The 17,760-nt window shown below is 37.0% G+C and overlaps 1 protein-coding gene across 1 annotated transcript in view; it reads right to left on the bottom strand.

The window, feature by feature from the left end:
* The window catches only part of SUCLG2 (succinate-CoA ligase GDP-forming subunit beta), a 106,472-nt gene that overhangs the window by 28,938 nt on the left and 59,774 nt on the right, over nucleotides 1–17,760 (bottom strand). The window contains exons 7-9 of the mRNA XM_065749572.1: nucleotides 16,833–16,929; nucleotides 11,676–11,837; nucleotides 10,487–10,629 (exon numbers count right to left, since the gene is read on the bottom strand). Of these exons, the coding sequence (XP_065605644.1) occupies nucleotides 10,487–10,629; nucleotides 11,676–11,837; nucleotides 16,833–16,929 (402 nt within the window). The remainder of the gene's footprint in view (nucleotides 1–10,486; nucleotides 10,630–11,675; nucleotides 11,838–16,832; nucleotides 16,930–17,760) is intronic.

Consider the following 17,760-nt stretch of genomic DNA (forward strand, 5'->3'; position numbering starts at 1 on the left):
AAGGCTGAACTCATCTGTGCTCTTATTGACGCGCAACAGATTGTTAACATTATTAAGGGAGATAAGCTAACACTGCTGAAATGTATGCAGTGTCTTCTTTAAACTGCTTTCATTTTATCTTTTCAGTTCAATTACTTCCATAGTCTATAAGATGAAATGAAAAACAAAAGCTTATTTGATTTTTTCCTTCTATTACATACAAAAAAAAACCAACACCCGAAACAACTGCATAGGGCCCCATGGAAGTTTTGATTAAAAACAAATCCTTCACAATTCAGAGAGCACATACACAATCAGTGGTTGAAGAGGAAAACCTCCAGGGTGCAGCAGAAACTAAACAATTCTGATAAGGTTTCTGCGACTTTCCAGCAAACAATAATTTGCTCTTTTATATTTCTTCAATGAGAAGTCAAGCATTGCAGTCTCAAACCTTTAAATCAAATGATTTGCTGGGCATTGGGCATCCAACTTTTACCATCTACAATAAAATAATGACTCTGCAAATTCATTCATTTCTACCCAATAATTGATTTTTTCCCCTCCCCCCCAGTTACAAGCCTGTAGCAGAGTTCTGGGAGAGTGATTTCATCAAGATTTGGTTAAGGAAAAGAAATACACAGCATTTGCAAGTTTTAATCTTGTCTACACCATACAAGAATGCTTACTGTTTGTTTTCTTAAAGAGATATTTTTACTCTTTTCTCTCCTCTTGTCATTACAAATTCTTAATCTACCACGCATCCACAGATTACGTGAAGGCTTCTGTCACAAAACCAGCTATTTCATTGCCAGTCCTGGAAAAATGCTTGTAGTCTTCCCTCAACCCAAAGAAAAAAACAGAGTTTCCATTGAAAATCTGGGATTTTCAAATAAAACCCTTCAGATAAAGTGACTGCTTCCATTACCATTTAGGTACAACTGCTGCAAAAATTCTACTTTGCTTTACACAGACTCTCTTTGCCACTATTCCCCACTCAATGACAGCAGAACAAAAGCTAAACACCTAAATCAGTTGAACTTCTGTGCAACTGAAGGAACTTTTTTGTAGGGAATGTCTAGTACAGTAAAATACTGAAGGGTACAACACAGCGCGTTTTGAGAGACAGAACTAATTTTCATCTTCCTACAACTGAGATACTTTTTCTATTAGAAGATGAAGCTAAACCTCTAGCAACAAGTATAAGAAATACTCATTTGAAGTAGATATGGACTTGATTTACCAAGTACTTAAGCACATGACAAGCTTTAAAAGTGAATAGACTAATTTATTTCAGCTTTATCCATCCACTCAGAATAATAGATAATAAAATATTAAAATCTGAAACAAGTTTGAATGTCTTCTTGAATTGGAGCATGAATAATGAAGTTGTGAAATAATTCAGTCTCACCTGAAATAAAACAGAGATTCAAAGGAAAGAAATAGCTTTCTTCTCTTTCATTAAGCCATATTTCAAATAATTTTCTCTTTTCCAAAGCGTTTTCATCACTCTGTGCTCCTCAGCACAAATGAATGTGTGAACACAAGTCAATGAATACTTTACTCATTCAAATATAATTAAATACATCCTTTTGACAGGAAAGAGTGCATCCTGCTCCAAAACTGAAGTTTGCATATTTCAGAAAAATATATTTCCTTCTGCAAAACTGTATGAAAAGGCATATGCACAGGAATACAGAAAACATTAGAAGACTCAGAGCATCTCAGCACCCCATTTCCATACAAATGGGTGGATGTTCTAATAGATCTTTTCCCCCAAAAATGCAAATGAATTTAAAAGCTCCCTACTTGCCAGCCCTGCACATTATTCTTAGTCACATCACTGTGCCAGACATTTCAGATGGCATATGGGATTAATAATAACTTAGATTATGATAGGTGATATTGTTCTGTTTCCTATATTAGGATGCAAGCCAGCACACAAGTGTGACAGCAGATATGAGTGATACATCTGTATTTATTCATGTAATTTTCCCTTCTTTCCAATAACCACATCACTGAACATGGTGTAGTAGAATTAGGTCTCTTTTTTATCTTAAAGACAAAAGAAAACAAGCTCGTTTAAAAACAGTGCTGCCTCACACCCATTTCCTCCTTTTTTAGTACAGACCTAGTGTTACACTAAAACTCTTTGCAAGATCAGGTTCTTTATTCTCTGATCTTACAAGATAATTTTACGATGGGAAAATGGTATTTATCACATAGCACCTTTTTTTCCTCTCAAAATTGATTCTTATTCTTCAACTAACCTCTGCTCCTTCTATCTGTACTCCATCCATCAAGGGTGCTCTGGAAATTATAATTAAAAACATTTGATATGCATTTCTATCAGTGTAAGTGGCTAAAAGCACCTAGTTGAAATATAAGATTCATCATCTAGGTCTGCTTCATCAGCAAGCAATGGAGATTTCTTCATTTTGGTGTAAAGAACAAATACTTTCCTAGGTGGCTATGACACCTCAAGGTACATTAAAACAATAAGCAATAAAAGGTGATTTTCTCTACAGAGGAGTTTAAGTAGGGAAACTAAAATTTTTTATTAACACGTTATTTCCTATTTGTATCACTAAATGATTATTCTTTCATTCCTTTGCCTGCTAGATGATGTAAGAATAGTTTCATAATAATCTAAATCTACTCACCTCACCAAGATGAATTGCCAAATCGAGATTCCTAAAATATCTTCCCCTTTTTTCCTCAGTAATAGTGAAATGAATCACATAAGTTTTCAAGATTTAATCATTTTGTAAAGTACAGCAAAAGATTAATCATTTTTCTGATGTATTATGCATGGCATTTCCTCTAACCTGGCAGTACTAACACACAAACATAAATGCTCATCACATTGCACATGCAGCATGCATAACATCATTCATTTTGCAATTAGATATGAAACCATAAGGTTCTCACAATGCAAAATTTTCTTCTTTAAACAATGGAAGATTCTCCCCAGTGTTACAAGCCCCAGTTGTCACACTCATCCACTATTTCCAGTACTGGCAGATGAAGTGAGAGTGGTCCATTAACACACCTTGACTACCACTATGTGGCTACCAACTTCCACCACTGCTCCCTAACTCAGGTTTCTGACACACAGGAGGTAAGTGCAAAACCTCTGCAAGTTTTTTTTCTTGCTTAGTAAGTTTATTTTTGTATCCTCATTATAAGATTATTATAATCAGCTTTAAAATGCCAAAAGACACTCAATTTCTCAGTGCCTACAAATAATGACAAATCTATGTTAAATAGTATTTACATATCAATTATCTAGGACTCAATAATACATATGCTCCTAAAAGACAAGTAACTATCATAAATCAAGAAAATTCCATTATGCATTTTAAAAATGCATAATTGTCCTCATCTTTTCTTTAATAATGGCTATATGCTAGGAGTCCATTAAAACATTTAAATGAAGTCAAATGTCTTTTCAGTACTTTAATTGGTCCACAAGATGACTAGCCACCTTAAAGTAACAGCTGTGAAACTGGAAAGACAGTTGAAGCCCCTGTTCAAATTCTATAGGTTGTGCTTTCTCACCAAAGCAGCACTAACAAGAATTTGGGAGAAGTTCTAAGTTGCTCCTATAAGCCCAAACTCTGCAGCATCTGGAAAAGAACTATAAGAGCTAATATTTCACAGATGTGTTCCAGTGCCCTTGGTTACAGGTAAAGTGTCTGTACAAATTTCTGATGCAAAGCAGACAACTTGCCTTTTTCAACCATGCTCATCTTTACAAAATGTTTCTGTGCTCTAATTGGTCTTTTCTCCATCTATCAACTGTCATCCTATGATAGTAATCATAAACTTCCAAAGGCTTAAAAAGCCAAAGTACGTATGAAACAAACCAGGAAAAGAAACCTCTAGTGCATTCATTGGCCCCACTGTGCGATCAGGTCCTCCTGAAACACCCTGGGTTAAGTTTTGGATTAGGGCAGTTCTTTAAAGCTTGCAGTGTTGGATAGTCTTACAGCTCCTTATGTAAACTACAGTAGGACTCAATCCCCTTCTCTGCTGGACAGCTTTCAGAACACCTAACCCAGTTTCCTTTGCTGCCTTTACACAGCAGACACTGACCTGTAACACTGGGCAGATAACCAGGTCAACTGAAGGTTTTCTTCACCTTGCACCTTCCAACTCTGCAATCTTTTCTAAATTTTAAATAACAAAATGGACAGCCTCACCATACATGTTCATGCACCCCTAAGGCAAAAGGAGCTCCCTCAACACTATTAGGAGACAACACAGATGATGTTGTAAGATCCAGCTTCTGAAAACTGCAATATACAGCAACAATTTATTAGACACCACCTTGCTCAAATGTCAAAGTCAGTACACAAGAACAGGTTTATTGACTATGATCTTTTTTTTGTAATTGAATATTTCATTTATACAAAAACAATGGTGAATACAAAACTGCCACTAGGATATGGCTGTGCAAGAAGCAGTAAAAGAACAGCAATAATTTATTATTTCCTTAGCACTCGAATTCTTTCAACAGCCTCTATAATTTGTGATCAATCTCGAGAGCAGTGAGATCTATGGAAGATGAGTATTATAACCCATAAAGGGGGCAAAAACATAGCAGACAAAGTCTGAGCTTTAACAAGAATCCACTAAATTGAAGTGCCATCATTTTTGGACACCTAGCTGGAACTATAAGGTGCTTTTCAGAGGACAGAATGCTGCACTTATAGTCAGCACCTGTGCAAGTACTAGGTTCTGTTAACCTGGGCCTCAGAGCACTGTCAGAAAAATACAGAGATGCTTATGAGAGATGCAGGAGTGGAAAAAGGAGTGAGAGTTTGAGGAAGGAGACTGCCAGCTGAAGCATGCCAGTGGGTGCTCTAGTTTGAGTGAAAGCATGAGAATGGTGGTCAGTTCCAATTTTTGGAGTTGCTTGCAGGTCTAGCACTATTGGCATGAAGCCTATTACACATTTTTCAGTACAGTAACTCTTCATAACTTTAACAGCATAGAATATTCTTTAACATATTCTTTAACAGCATAGAATGCTTTACCCTCTTGTGTGAATCAGAAAAACATACAAGCCATAAAGACTTCTCATGCTGTGTAAAGAAGAGCTGGGTAATGAAGCGTGTAAAGGGTGCATGATATTTGAATGAGAAAGCAAGAGGATTCCTAATGACTATGTAAGAATAGGGTTCCTTTGCATTATCTGAAATGACATGCAATCTCACAACTCAAACAAATCCAATGCTAACACTATTATATGACTATAACTGAATGCTATTTACATTTCATTTTTTCATTCACGCCCGTATACATGCTGACATAGACTGTATGTATGACGCAGAAAAGGTTCTCTGATCCTATAGATTTATTATTATAACATTGAGAATTCCACTCCTGGCAATTAGTCAGTGAAATGCAGAAAATACACAGCAAACTACCCACATCCAGCATACTCTCTATGACAAGGCTCACTACCACTGCAAGTGCTGCCATTTAAACTGTTAAAAATTGTTAAAACCTCTACACACTATTCCCAACCTGACTTTTAAACTTAACAGTTTACACCCCCTGCACCCCAACACACCCTTCTCTAACTCCACATAAAAGTACAGAACTAACAACAGTAACAACCACTCTCGTCAAAAGACAAAGACAACACTCGAAGAAAATCACATTAGTTGTTTCTTTTTCTTTTCTATTTCTGGATGTTGCTTCTGATGCTCAAGCTGCAACTCATCATAAATAAGACAGACTTGACAGTCTTGACTGACTGGCATGACAAATATTGGAACAGACATTCTGCAGATCCCATTTAACAGCTGTGCAAGCTGTCTGCACACACAACTTGGCTGCTGGTATTATTCTTACTTGCTGTGATCACAATGTCTCAGTGCCCAATCCTGGATCAGGTATGCCCCATGATGGCATTCATTCCCTTCCTCTTCCACTCTCTCTGCTCACCTCCAAGACTGTCCAAGATTTTGCCTGCTACATGGAATAATTGGTTGGGAAAACAATTTCTCAGAAGAAAAAGTTCACTGCCAAAAACTCCTTTTTGGCTCATGTTTGTAACACAACAAACACTAGGCACAGATTCACTGAATAAGAGATTTTTGCATAACTTCCAGAACAAAATCCTCCGCTCTATAATCAAGTCATGTTGGAAGCCATACTCAAAAGACCCTCTTCCACTAAAACTGGGAGCCAGTCTTTGTTTCAAGTTGCAGAGAAGAGCAAAGAGCCCAGAATCACCCCAGCACAGTCACTACGCTACAAATGGTCTGAATGCCTCCAGATTTTCTGAAATGTCTGAACTGAACAAGTTCACCCAATTAGTTCTGAATTAGTTACACCAAATTGGGATAAAACTGGTTACAAAACGCAGCTTTCTTTCTTATTCTCTCCATTTCTGAAATCTGAGAAGAGTAACACAAAGCCTTCCTCTTAGTAGAGAGTTATGCCTTCTGTTACCACACAGCAGACTGCAACGTTAAGAAAAGTAATACTAAAAATCCCTCAAGTCAAAAGGATAAACCAGTCATAAAAATATCTTCTATAATAAGGATGGATAAGCAGTATTACTTTCACACCAAGCACAGCTGGAAAATAACTGAATTGCAAAATTATGATTTAATGATACCTTCCTTCAGAATTCTCTTCACTCTCTCAGATGCCTGGAAAATAAAAGCCCTGAGACTTCTGCTTCACATTGCCACTTAATGGTGAGACACATCAGCGCCGTTACTTTTCCCATCACTGAGATGGACAGAGAGATGCATCTGACATAAGCAAAGTGACAGGAATAAGAATGCACACTCCATACTGAGTAAACAATCATCTGAATTTGGAGCAAGGAATGGCTACAGGGGAATCAAAAGTTTTGTGTGTGGCTGATATTAATTATTCCCTGGATACTAGTTACCAGATGTCAATTCAGAGCATTTTTTTCCAGAGAAACGTCTGTCAATCTGTCAATAGTTTCTTGCCTATATGGCAAGCACACTCTTGTTAACAGCAATTGATTTGATAAATCTTTCTTAGCACCATCAAGGACAGGAGACAAAAAAAAAAGAACAAAAACAACACCAACAAAAAACAATTTTGGCCTTTCAGCTCCTGTATTTCTGTGTCACTTTCTATTAGGAATCAATCATTAAGTTCAGACAGTCAGTGGCACAACAAACCTGCCCACAGCTTACATTTATGTATTTTAGTTTCAGTTAGGGAGAAGGAACAATGAGGGAGAGGCATGGCATGCCACCAAAAACATGAGAAAAGACTGCATAGCCACACAGCTCGTTCACATATCTGAAACACATACCATTTATGTGAGCGTTAACAGGCATCCTATACCAGTATACTACACAATATTACATTTATTCTGTTATGACAGTATGTCTGAAACTTCCCAGGAAGATTCCTCTCTGCAGTGAGTATTAAAAAGTTGAGAACATAACCTGTGGGTAATTTATGAACGCCATCTTTGTGGGCAGCTCCATGGCAAAACAGAGGGCTGAGATGGTCACTAAGCCACAGTGACCTGGAAGACAAATTTATTGACAAGACCATGTTTTCAGCTTTGGCCTTTTGGAAACCATGGAGTGCTACAGTTACATGGTAAACACAACAGTCTACATCTTCACCATGAATAAAAATGTGCACCTGTTGAGCCTGGCAAGAGTATGGGAGTGCTCAAAGATGGGGACCGCAGTGAGAATGCCAGTGCTTCATGCATGCAGAGAGGAGCCAGGCAACACTCAGTGTCCGAAATACGGAGTGAAAAACCTCTTCTATGTGCTGTTGGACAAAGAGGAGCAATAAGTTCCCGTGGGGCCTTCCAGCAGCTCCAGCTCCAAGAATCAAGCACTCTTCCCCATTCTTCTTACTCATTGAAAAGGAGACATTTCATTCCTGCCAAGCAGGCACACTAAACAAACTCAGAGAAACAAGATAGGCAGGAAGGAAAAAAAAGCCTGGAATTTAAACTGTGAAAAGAAAGGAATTCAGAGTCATTGCTATGACCTGTCTGACCTAGGAAGTATTGGATATGGCAGGCTGCAAACAAGACCAGCAGAGCATAAAAGGGTCACTGACTCCGAAGACAGCATTTCACCCAAAAGCCACTGTGTAACCTTTTGCAACAAACACAACTTTTTGTTTGTTTTCTTTTTTTTTTCTGTTAAAGAATTATAGACACTGACAGCAGGTAGATTAAACTGAAAACAGCCCAGCAAAGATCTTTTTTCCTCACGAATAATAACCCCAGTTTTAGTAATTTTTTAGTTTTTAGTTTTAAAAATTAATTTTTAGTTAAAGAATTAAAACTAGTTTTAATTCTTGCAGCATCTTTAATCCTGCCAGTGCCATATTTCAGCACAACCAGTGACATTGAAGCCCTGCAGACTGTCTGTTTTATCCACTCCTCAAAAGCCCCATGTTTTTGGGCAAGAATTAACTGGCTTCAGAGCTCCCAAGAGAAACTTCTTACATTCTCAAATAAGGTGGGAATCAGGTTAATGATTACAAGGAAATTACTGACTAGGTACAAACTGTGAATGCTACGTTAGACACTATTGAGTCTTGGAACTGAAAACCTAACATTACCTAAGAAAAGGATTCATTCAGTTACCTTATTTAACCAACAAATGCAGGTGGAAAAAGGAAATAAGAGACATTTATCAAGTTTTCTGAGCAGAATGAAACAAAGCATGAAATGCTAATTTGTTTTAATAGTTAACTCACATTAGCATTCAACTGCAGAGCAGTAAGAAAAGCTTCATGAGCTCTGAGGTTAGGCTGGTGTGACTGCCAGAGCTGTTGCAGCCTCCTGTTATGCTCTGGGTTATCCGTGGTAGTGTTAAGTAAGGGAATATAGAAAGGAAAGAGGTTAGGGATTTACAAGTCAATATTGGGTATGCAGATATAATATAGCTAAGAGTTGCTGAAATGCCTTTTTGTTTCAAGATGGCTTAAACTCAGTTTTCATCACCAAAATTAGTACCTGCTGTTTATGCTGTTGCAGCAGACAGAAAAATGTATTAGCATAGTGATAATCATAAGGTAAGCTGTGTACCTAAGCCTTTATCACACCTGCTTCTCCACCATTAACACAAATTTCAGGGCTAAATTACATCTCAGCCCAATCTTTATCTTCATACTAAGCATGCACTGCACAAACACAAATCTATGGTTAATGTCCTGAAAATACCTGAAGCTGACACAAATGAACACAAGTGTATCAGTGTCTACTAGCACCATACAATGAAGAGAACTATCAAAATTCCTACCACGGACCCCAAGTCCCACCCTATCTCCCTTCTGCCCTACACAAGATAACTTGCTTCTCTACTTCAACAGGTTTATGTCCTTTTAGATATATTTATTACCTGAACCTCACAAGATCATTAACTAGACAAAACAGGCTCTCCTACTGAGGCTCTTGGGAACAGTGTAAACCTAGACCTCTACAGATAAAAAGTCAGCACTACACAGGTCTGTGAGCATGGAAAAAGATCCAGGTAAAATGCTTCAAATCTTGTAGATGACTCCAGTAGAGACATCAAGGTACTGCATGCCTTAAAAACATGAAAGAAGATTTGCAGCTCCTAAAGTTTTGCAATATAAAGTCTACACATGCTTATTCTGTAGATTTTCTTCCTGATTTTACTTTGAAGTATTGCTGCAAACAATATCCTCTCCTATCTGAAAAATCACATTTTGTTGCTTACTGCTGCAAGGGTATTTAGTTACAGTGATGTAATTTTCACAGGAAGGTGACATTTAGGTGGTTTAATAGCATACAGTGAAAGTAAGGAAAAGGGATGGAGACAAAGGAAGAATTAAAAAAACAGCCAAATCCACAAAAAAGAAGCAAAATGCTGAAATTGGGACTTCAGTGGAGATGCTGAGGTGCTGAAAATGGATATGACGATCAAAGCCCTTTGACAGAGTTTCGAAGTAAAAGAAAAATCAACAACAATGTAGGTTCTGACACAGAAAAGCACAACCATGCGTTGGCAAGGCTGGCTGGCACCACTCCAGTGCTGATGTCTGATCAATAGCCTCTCAGTAGCTATTCTGCTTCAGTCTGCAAAAGGGCATCAATGACCTCAGCATGCTAACACACATCTCTGGAAATAACTTCTGCTCAACTCACACTGGGTAAAGTCTTCTGTTGTTTAAGAAAAGAGTAACTGCACCTTCATCTGCTGAAGAAAGTGTTAAAAAGTGCACCAGGATCAGATCGCAGCCTTTCATGAAGAGCAGGATACCCCAAGCTTAAAAGAGCACAAATCAATCTTCACAATTGTTTGCTTAAATCAAATTTTCCTTCTCACTCAGCGCAACACAACACAGCTAGGAATAACCTCACCACAAATTCATCCTCTGTGTTCATGCTATTAAGTGTATTTTCAGCATACAATTTCTAGTTCTGGAACACAGCTACATTACTGGGCACGGGGGAGTTTCCTGTCCAAAACCAATGCAGAACTTCTTACTACGTATTTATTACCTTCGGGTCAGCAGTCAGCAGTTTGAATGCTTGATACACTTGTGCTTCTTTCACACCTCCACCCAGATCCAGAAAGTTGGCTGGCTTCCCTCCATTCAGAGATATGATATCACAAGTTGCCATTGCAAGACCAGCTCCATTCACTGCAATTGGAAACATGTGATGTGTGAAAAGGGTTAAAGACATTAGCACAACCACGTCAGTATGCTCCAACAAATTACACAAATATGCCTCAATAGGTCAGTACCTACTCAAGGACATCCGTAAGAGTGAGTATCTATTCAAGGATATCCATAGCAACACATTGTTGAAAATCAGGTGCATACACACCAACAGTGAGGTTTCTTTATGATGTTATTAATTTTATGACTTACTCATGGCCTTTCCCTTCAGCATGTATGAGCACTGGAAAGGAAGTTGTGGAAATTCAAAGAAAAGAAAATCTTTCAAGAACAGTGATCCCAACACGAGCTCCCCTCTGTTTATTGTGACAGCAAGAGATAGTGTTTAGTATCACTGTGAAGCAAACAACTAAATTTTGTGGACAGGTATCAGATGTGCCTTAGAACTGCCTTCTGTTTTGCGTTTGCACCAGTCTAGGAGTGGTGCCACGGGCACAAACATCCTCTATGCTAGCTTAAGTAGATGAGAATTATTTGTCCCCAGTATATTTCCCCTGATGGATAAAATAAGGCTTCTGTGTCATCTGGAATTTAGCAGAAACATGCAATATTAGGTAATAATAGTAATAATAAAAACTACTGTAGTGTTGCCAATTCTCTTTTATATTGAGATTAAAATCTCTCTCTCTATTTATTTGAAAAGGGAACACCATGTTTTCAGACAAGCTTCTGCAGTGCCTAAGTTACACTGCCTCACCTCCTAAAACTAATCATCAAATCCTGATTGCTTTTCTTGTTTTGTTTTTAATTACTGGCAAGATCAACTGACTCTGTTTAAAAGCTAAAAACAAAAGCCCCACCAGCTTCCTGTTCAGCTCACCTTCTCTTCAACACATCACAAACCCTGTCTGCCTGCTGCAGACCTCAGCACAGCTCCCACACAATTCTAGTTTCATTTCTGCCAGAAGTATTATCAAGGGTGAATTGAGTGTCAGAATGTAAACAAAGTCTTTACACTGAACAAATAAGAATGACTTCAAATGTCTTTTGGATTTATTTGTTCTTACCAAAGCAAGCAATATTTCCATCCAGTCCTATATATTTTAAGTCATATTTGGCAGCTTCATTCTCTATAGGCTCATTTTCAGACTTGTCATCCATGGCAAATATTTCTTTTTGCCTAAATTCTGCATTGTCATCAAAGTTTATCTTGGCATCAAAGCAAACAACTAAAGAAAAAATATAAAACAACATATAGGCATTTAGAGATTAGTCAGAGCTTCTGAAATACTACTATTGCTGAGTACTACAGAAAGAGAGACTTCCTTCTGATTTGATGCTGAAGTTCCTGCATTGAGATCAGTAGAGAAGTACAAGCTTTTCTTCAGACTAATACATGGGAAAAATACAAGTGCCTCCACACCACGCAGTCACATGCCTTTGTCAAGCCATGACTTTCTGTGTTTGCTTTGAACAGAACTAAGTTACGAATGCAGGTGTTCAATCTGCACAGGCAGTCTGCAGCAGATTTATAAGGCAGTCTACTTTCAGTCTTCTGAAAGTAGAACAGATGTATCCGATAACAGCTTAGCAAATCCAAGCAAATACTAACACTTGTTTGAATTTTTCAGTCTTTAAAAATTTTTTTGAACTGTTTGAATGTTAATATTATCATCTATACACAGTTCATTTTCCTGAAGATCTAAATGAAAATAACTTTAAACCAAAAAATGTGATCAAAACATGATTATGTCAACGTTCACTGTGGTTGCAAAAAACAGCTATCCTTGACTATATTAAAGAAATACCAAGGACTAGCTAGTAGGCATAATAATCACATAAAACCAAACAGCAATAGGAATGCATGTTGAGTAAACGGGTTATTTGCCTATTTACTAACTTGTTTATGGGTTTGAACAGGCAAATAACCTCATTAGATTTAAGTGCTCTAAGTAAATACAAGACTATAAACTTATTTTACTGTTTCTGTAATTTTGGTTGTACTAGCTCCAGATAATTACTGATTGCAGCACAACTGACTTCTGAAAGCAAACCAGCCAGATTTAAATGTCCTCGAATGTTGCATCCAGAAAAATCTAGTAGCCTTCCTTTCTGCTGTGTTTTGATTCTTATTGCTTTGAAATACATATACGGTACACGAGCATCTAACTCATGAGCACTGTACATTGTCTCTGCATTGAGAGGCCAATAACAAATGAACAATTTGATACAGACAGCCATTTAAAATATCTAAACAATATATTTTCAGTACAAGAATATAACGATTTAACTTGAACGAAAATACCACAGCAAGCAAAAAATATATACACATTTAATTGCTTGATTTGCATTGGGTTTTCTTGGTTTGATTATTTTACTGGTCAGTTAGTGCTTTTTAATGTGATTGTTCTTCTGTAGGTTAATTTAGTGTTTGCTTTGTTGCTTCCCCCCCCCATAACTTTGATTTGTAACCAATAACAGATAAAGTTAAAACGATTTCTAATTTAGAGACTTCCGTTTTAGAAAACTGTTCACAAATTCTCACACGTAATAAAACTCTGTTGAGACAGTCTAGATCTTACCTTGCAACTCATCATGTGGAAAACTGCCAAAAGGAGAAATACCTTAAGCCTATTTTTTGTTAACAGAGACCTGTACCATTTTTCCTCTTCAAGCTTTCAGTTCTTTAAACTGTTAAAAAAAAAAAAGAACCACAAAACCCTCAAAACTAGACTAAAAATGCTCCGAGTCTTCAGAGCTGTAAGTCTGCCTTAGACATGAGCATCCTCAATGACTCAGTAATAGAATCTCATTTCTACAGAAAATTCATATTTAACAAAGGACTCTGCTGTACAAAGTAGCCAAAAAAGCACTTCGTAATATTTATCAAACCATTTTCACCATCAAAAGCCCATTGTTACATGCATGACAGATTTCAGAAATGAAATTTTCTTTTGAACATATATTAAAAAAGCTCCAACACATATTCATGGAGTATTTCTGTTGTTTTTGTCATCTGCCAATTCAACAGCTTACACTGAGAACAAACAAACCAAAAAAACCTGGCAGTTACAGGCTTTTGACCCAAGAGTGTTAACAAAAAGAATGTGATGCAGAATTAAACAAAAGGAAATACATAAGATAATGTATTTTCTAATGGAAATTCACACAAGTGAAAAACACAAAACACAGCAAGAAATAAATCCATCTTAACGACTACTTTGACGAGAATAATGCTCTTCGTACGCAGAGATATATTTTATCATTAGATATAACTGCTTTAAGCTGCTCAATGGTTCTTCCATTTGTTTTATCTTTATTCTTAAGACATTTCAAATGGAGAAAACGCAAGCAGAAAAAAAAAAGAGCACAGGGCAGTCTGCATGTGTGTCTGCCAGCAATACAGCTTCCACAGCTTGAAGTCTGCTCTGTTTCTGCTGCTCCTCAGTTTCCTGGATGCAAAACGCATGGAGAGAAACCTTGGAGAAAAGGATGAAAGCAGCATGAAAAGTCTTCGCATCCTTCAAATTGTGCCTTGCTCATTACTGCAACTTGGTCAAATCCGTTCCCTTTTTGCACAGTGCTGCCTCAAAATGCGCAAAAACGACAAGCAACACCCAAAGCCTCCAGCAAGGGTGCAAAGCTACTGCCACCATGGTCCCATACAGCAGCTTTCAGGTCCAACAGTTTTGTTTCCTCTCACTCCAACCATGCCTTCCTTCACTTGCCCTACTTCTCTCCCAGTTTTCCTTTCATTGTTGGCCAAAACCATCCTCAGCATCCAAATAAAATCTTTTTTTCTGTGGCTACTTGACAACACAGTCTCTGCCCTTCACATGTCCAATGTTCACTAATATCCAAGCTGCACTTCCTGCAGGAATCACTGCTGAGATGATGCATGTGCTGAACAGGGAATTCAATCCTTTCCTCTGTCAAAACAGCATAGTCATCAACTGTTCAACCAGTTTTTAGGAGAAAGCATATAAATGCATGTTTAAAAATTTTTCAACATGAGTTATCTTGAGTCCAGAAAATAAACTACTACAGAAAAAAACCATAGCACTAGATCTGTACTGAAGTGAACTTCATAACCTGTAGGAATATTCCAGTAATTTTTTTTCATGTACTCAATTTCAAAAAGTCAAAAATGTCACCTGTGAACATTGCTAGAGCTTCAAAATTCTAGATCACTGATTTTACAAGTCACTGCACCATTCTTGTGCTATAACTTTACTGTGTGCAACACGAAATAGAAGTCTTCTCATTTCCAGATGGTTCTAATGAGGCCAGTAAATCTATACAGATGGTGGAGAAAAGCAAACAATTGAAGGCAATTTTTCCAATTCTATTTAAAATACAGGCTGTACTGGTTGACAGCAAGGTTTTTTGTTTCTCCTCCAGTACACATTTCATAAATTGGCCTAGAACCAATGGAGCTAGAATTAGCTGCTAAGAATTTGACTTCCATTTATCAAGTTGAGTGAGGTTTACAATGAAGCAACTATTGATTCCATTTGCACGTTATTATGGTACCTCAAATGAGCTGGAAATCTGAGCACACATGGCTGCAAAAGATTCTCAAAGAGAGTTAAAGTGCTGAGGGGAAATAATCCTCAAAGTGTAAAATCCACCCAGAGAGGTAAAGGATTATGGTAGCATGAGCACCAGAAAACAAAGGAAGTTAAAACAGTTCTGCTATCAAAGCACAACTCGGGCACTTAAGCATTATTTCCTTCTGCCTTATTTAGTCTCAGTTGAGTTCATTAAGTCAAAAAATAAAACACTGAAAAAGCAATGCAAACACACTTCTGATCACCATTACCATTATCACTGAATTACCCTCATACATAAACATAATATTTCTTTGTTGTATTTGTCTTACAGGTGTCACTCTAAAGAATTCAAATGTTGCATTTATGACAAAATGCAGTACCTTTTGAAATGAAATTTGGAGTATTTGTTTTAAATCTTTCAGAGACTTTCAGAGTCCATGACAAGTAGAACTTTCATTTTAAACTACAGAAAATTCTCTGTCAGTTTGCTTGCATTTGATTTGCTCATAAAAATGGAAAATCAAGGTTAGACAACTGGAAGAACTACGCTGTTTCTAGCCACAATTCAGCATTTGAATTCCTTAACAACAGAGCCAAAAATATGGATTTTTAGTGAAAAGCTGTTTATTTTACAAATTAGCTGTAGGCACAAAAGGTACTTTATAAGTGCTAATTTTTTCAGTTCTTACTGACTTCTGTGAGGAATTCATGGTCTTATCAGACAAAGCAGCTTTTTTCCAGAAGTTTCCAGAAGAGCAATCAAACAGCTACATTCCAAATGTCTCAAAAAATGGGCAAAAACTTTCCCTCTACATCTTCTGATTTCCATTTCAATCTGTAGGTATATTTTCTAAAGCTCGTGAGAAGCTGGAACTGTCTGTCTTAAGACCTCACTTAAGAACACTTGAATACTCAAAAAATGCCCACTACCTCTTCCCAGTATCAAAGACTTCTCTCAAATCCCACAGAGCCACCCTAAGCAAGGCCTCCTCTAGGAAGTCACTAGGCCGGGTAGTAACTCAGATCTACTGGGATCAGCCCTAGTGTACTTCAGTGTACAAGATAGCCTCTTTAATTCCTCTTCTCTCTGCCTTTGGCCAGGCTAATCAGTTTCAGTTGGAAAACCAATGTGAAAGCCAAATCATTTTCTCTTGTTTACCCTACAACTTCTTCTTGGGCATACATTCCAGGTGGGAGTATATCAATTACCCTTTTTCTTCCCAAAGGATGTAATAAACTTGCCATTTCAGCTGAACTTTCTCCTGTTCTCTGGCTGGTTGTGTAGTCACGCACTTTGAATTTTAAGTTTGCTGTCAGTTTATAAACCTAAATTAACCTATTTTTTTTCCTTCACAACCTCAGTAATTCTAGCAGTATTAGCAATAAAGCAAAAGCAAAAGAAAAAAATCCTTTGTACAAAAAGAGCAAAAAAACGTTGCTGTCTCTTACCATGCATAACATGTAGAAGCAGATACTTCCATTATTTGAATTAAATAACAAAAGATATTGAAATGTAAAATCTGCTGTGGGAATGTTTATGAATATTGCTTAAATTACATTACAAAATGAAATTAATGCAAAGCTGCTGCCACCATCTTCCATGCAATTTAATTTATAGTTTGCATAAACAAAGAGTTCTAACACATTCATTCTTTTCCTTTAATTTCTTACCTTGCCCTTCTGGAGTTTCACCAAAGGGATTCACTTCAACCTGAGTGGCATCAATTTTCAAGAAAAGATTATAAAGCTTCTTAATTTGATCTGCTGCCTAAATTTGATCAAGAGATTTACAATTACCACACCAAAAAATAAAAGTTAATGTTTTCAAGGCAAAAGTAAGCTGTTATTGATTATTTTTAATGTATTAAATTACACACTGGCTGTAGATAATTATGGCTTTTATTTCTGTTTTAATTATAAATATAAATACTATCTAAAATAGCTATAAAGTAGCATTATGATGCTGCATAACATTTAGTAAATGCATTTAAAGACTACATGAACAAGAAGATTTTCTACAAAATAAACAGCATGATTAGTATGAACTACTTGCATTTCAAAAGTGCCTACCAGTCTATAATGACACATTCACCAGTACACCGAGATCTAAGTTGCATGCACGCTAATCAGCCTGAATTCAGAATCCATAAAGCAGGCCATGAATATAAGTGATTTTAGAAAAAAATATGTATTTCTCTTTCCCACATCACTCTCAGATGTTTTCTTCAAGAAATTATGTCAGAAGTAGGCTTGTTTATTCCCTAAAAGGTATGCTTCCTTGTTCTTTATTGCTTCTCACCACCTCTCTCTCTGTGAATACTTCTGGGGCCAAAGTATTGCCACTGCGTACTAACAAGCAAGCTGCTTGTTTGTATGACATTCTTCCATTAAAAGAACAGCTTAGCCTTCAACAACACAAACTTGCATTAAAAAAAAAAACAACTCCCTTTGGTTCATTACACAGTGACAAGCTATTAGCTGAAATGAGTCTGCAGATGAAGAAGTACACTAATAAAGAACTCTTCAAATTTGTTTCTTCATTACTGATCATTTAACTGAAGAATACGAACCAAAAATATTTGGGACCTCTCGTAATAAG

The sequence above is a fragment of the Cyrtonyx montezumae genome, unplaced genomic scaffold (genome assembly GCF_038088225.1).
Source record: "Cyrtonyx montezumae isolate F1298 unplaced genomic scaffold, pur_monq_1.0 scaffold_6, whole genome shotgun sequence".
NCBI lineage: Eukaryota > Metazoa > Chordata > Aves > Galliformes > Odontophoridae > Cyrtonyx > Cyrtonyx montezumae.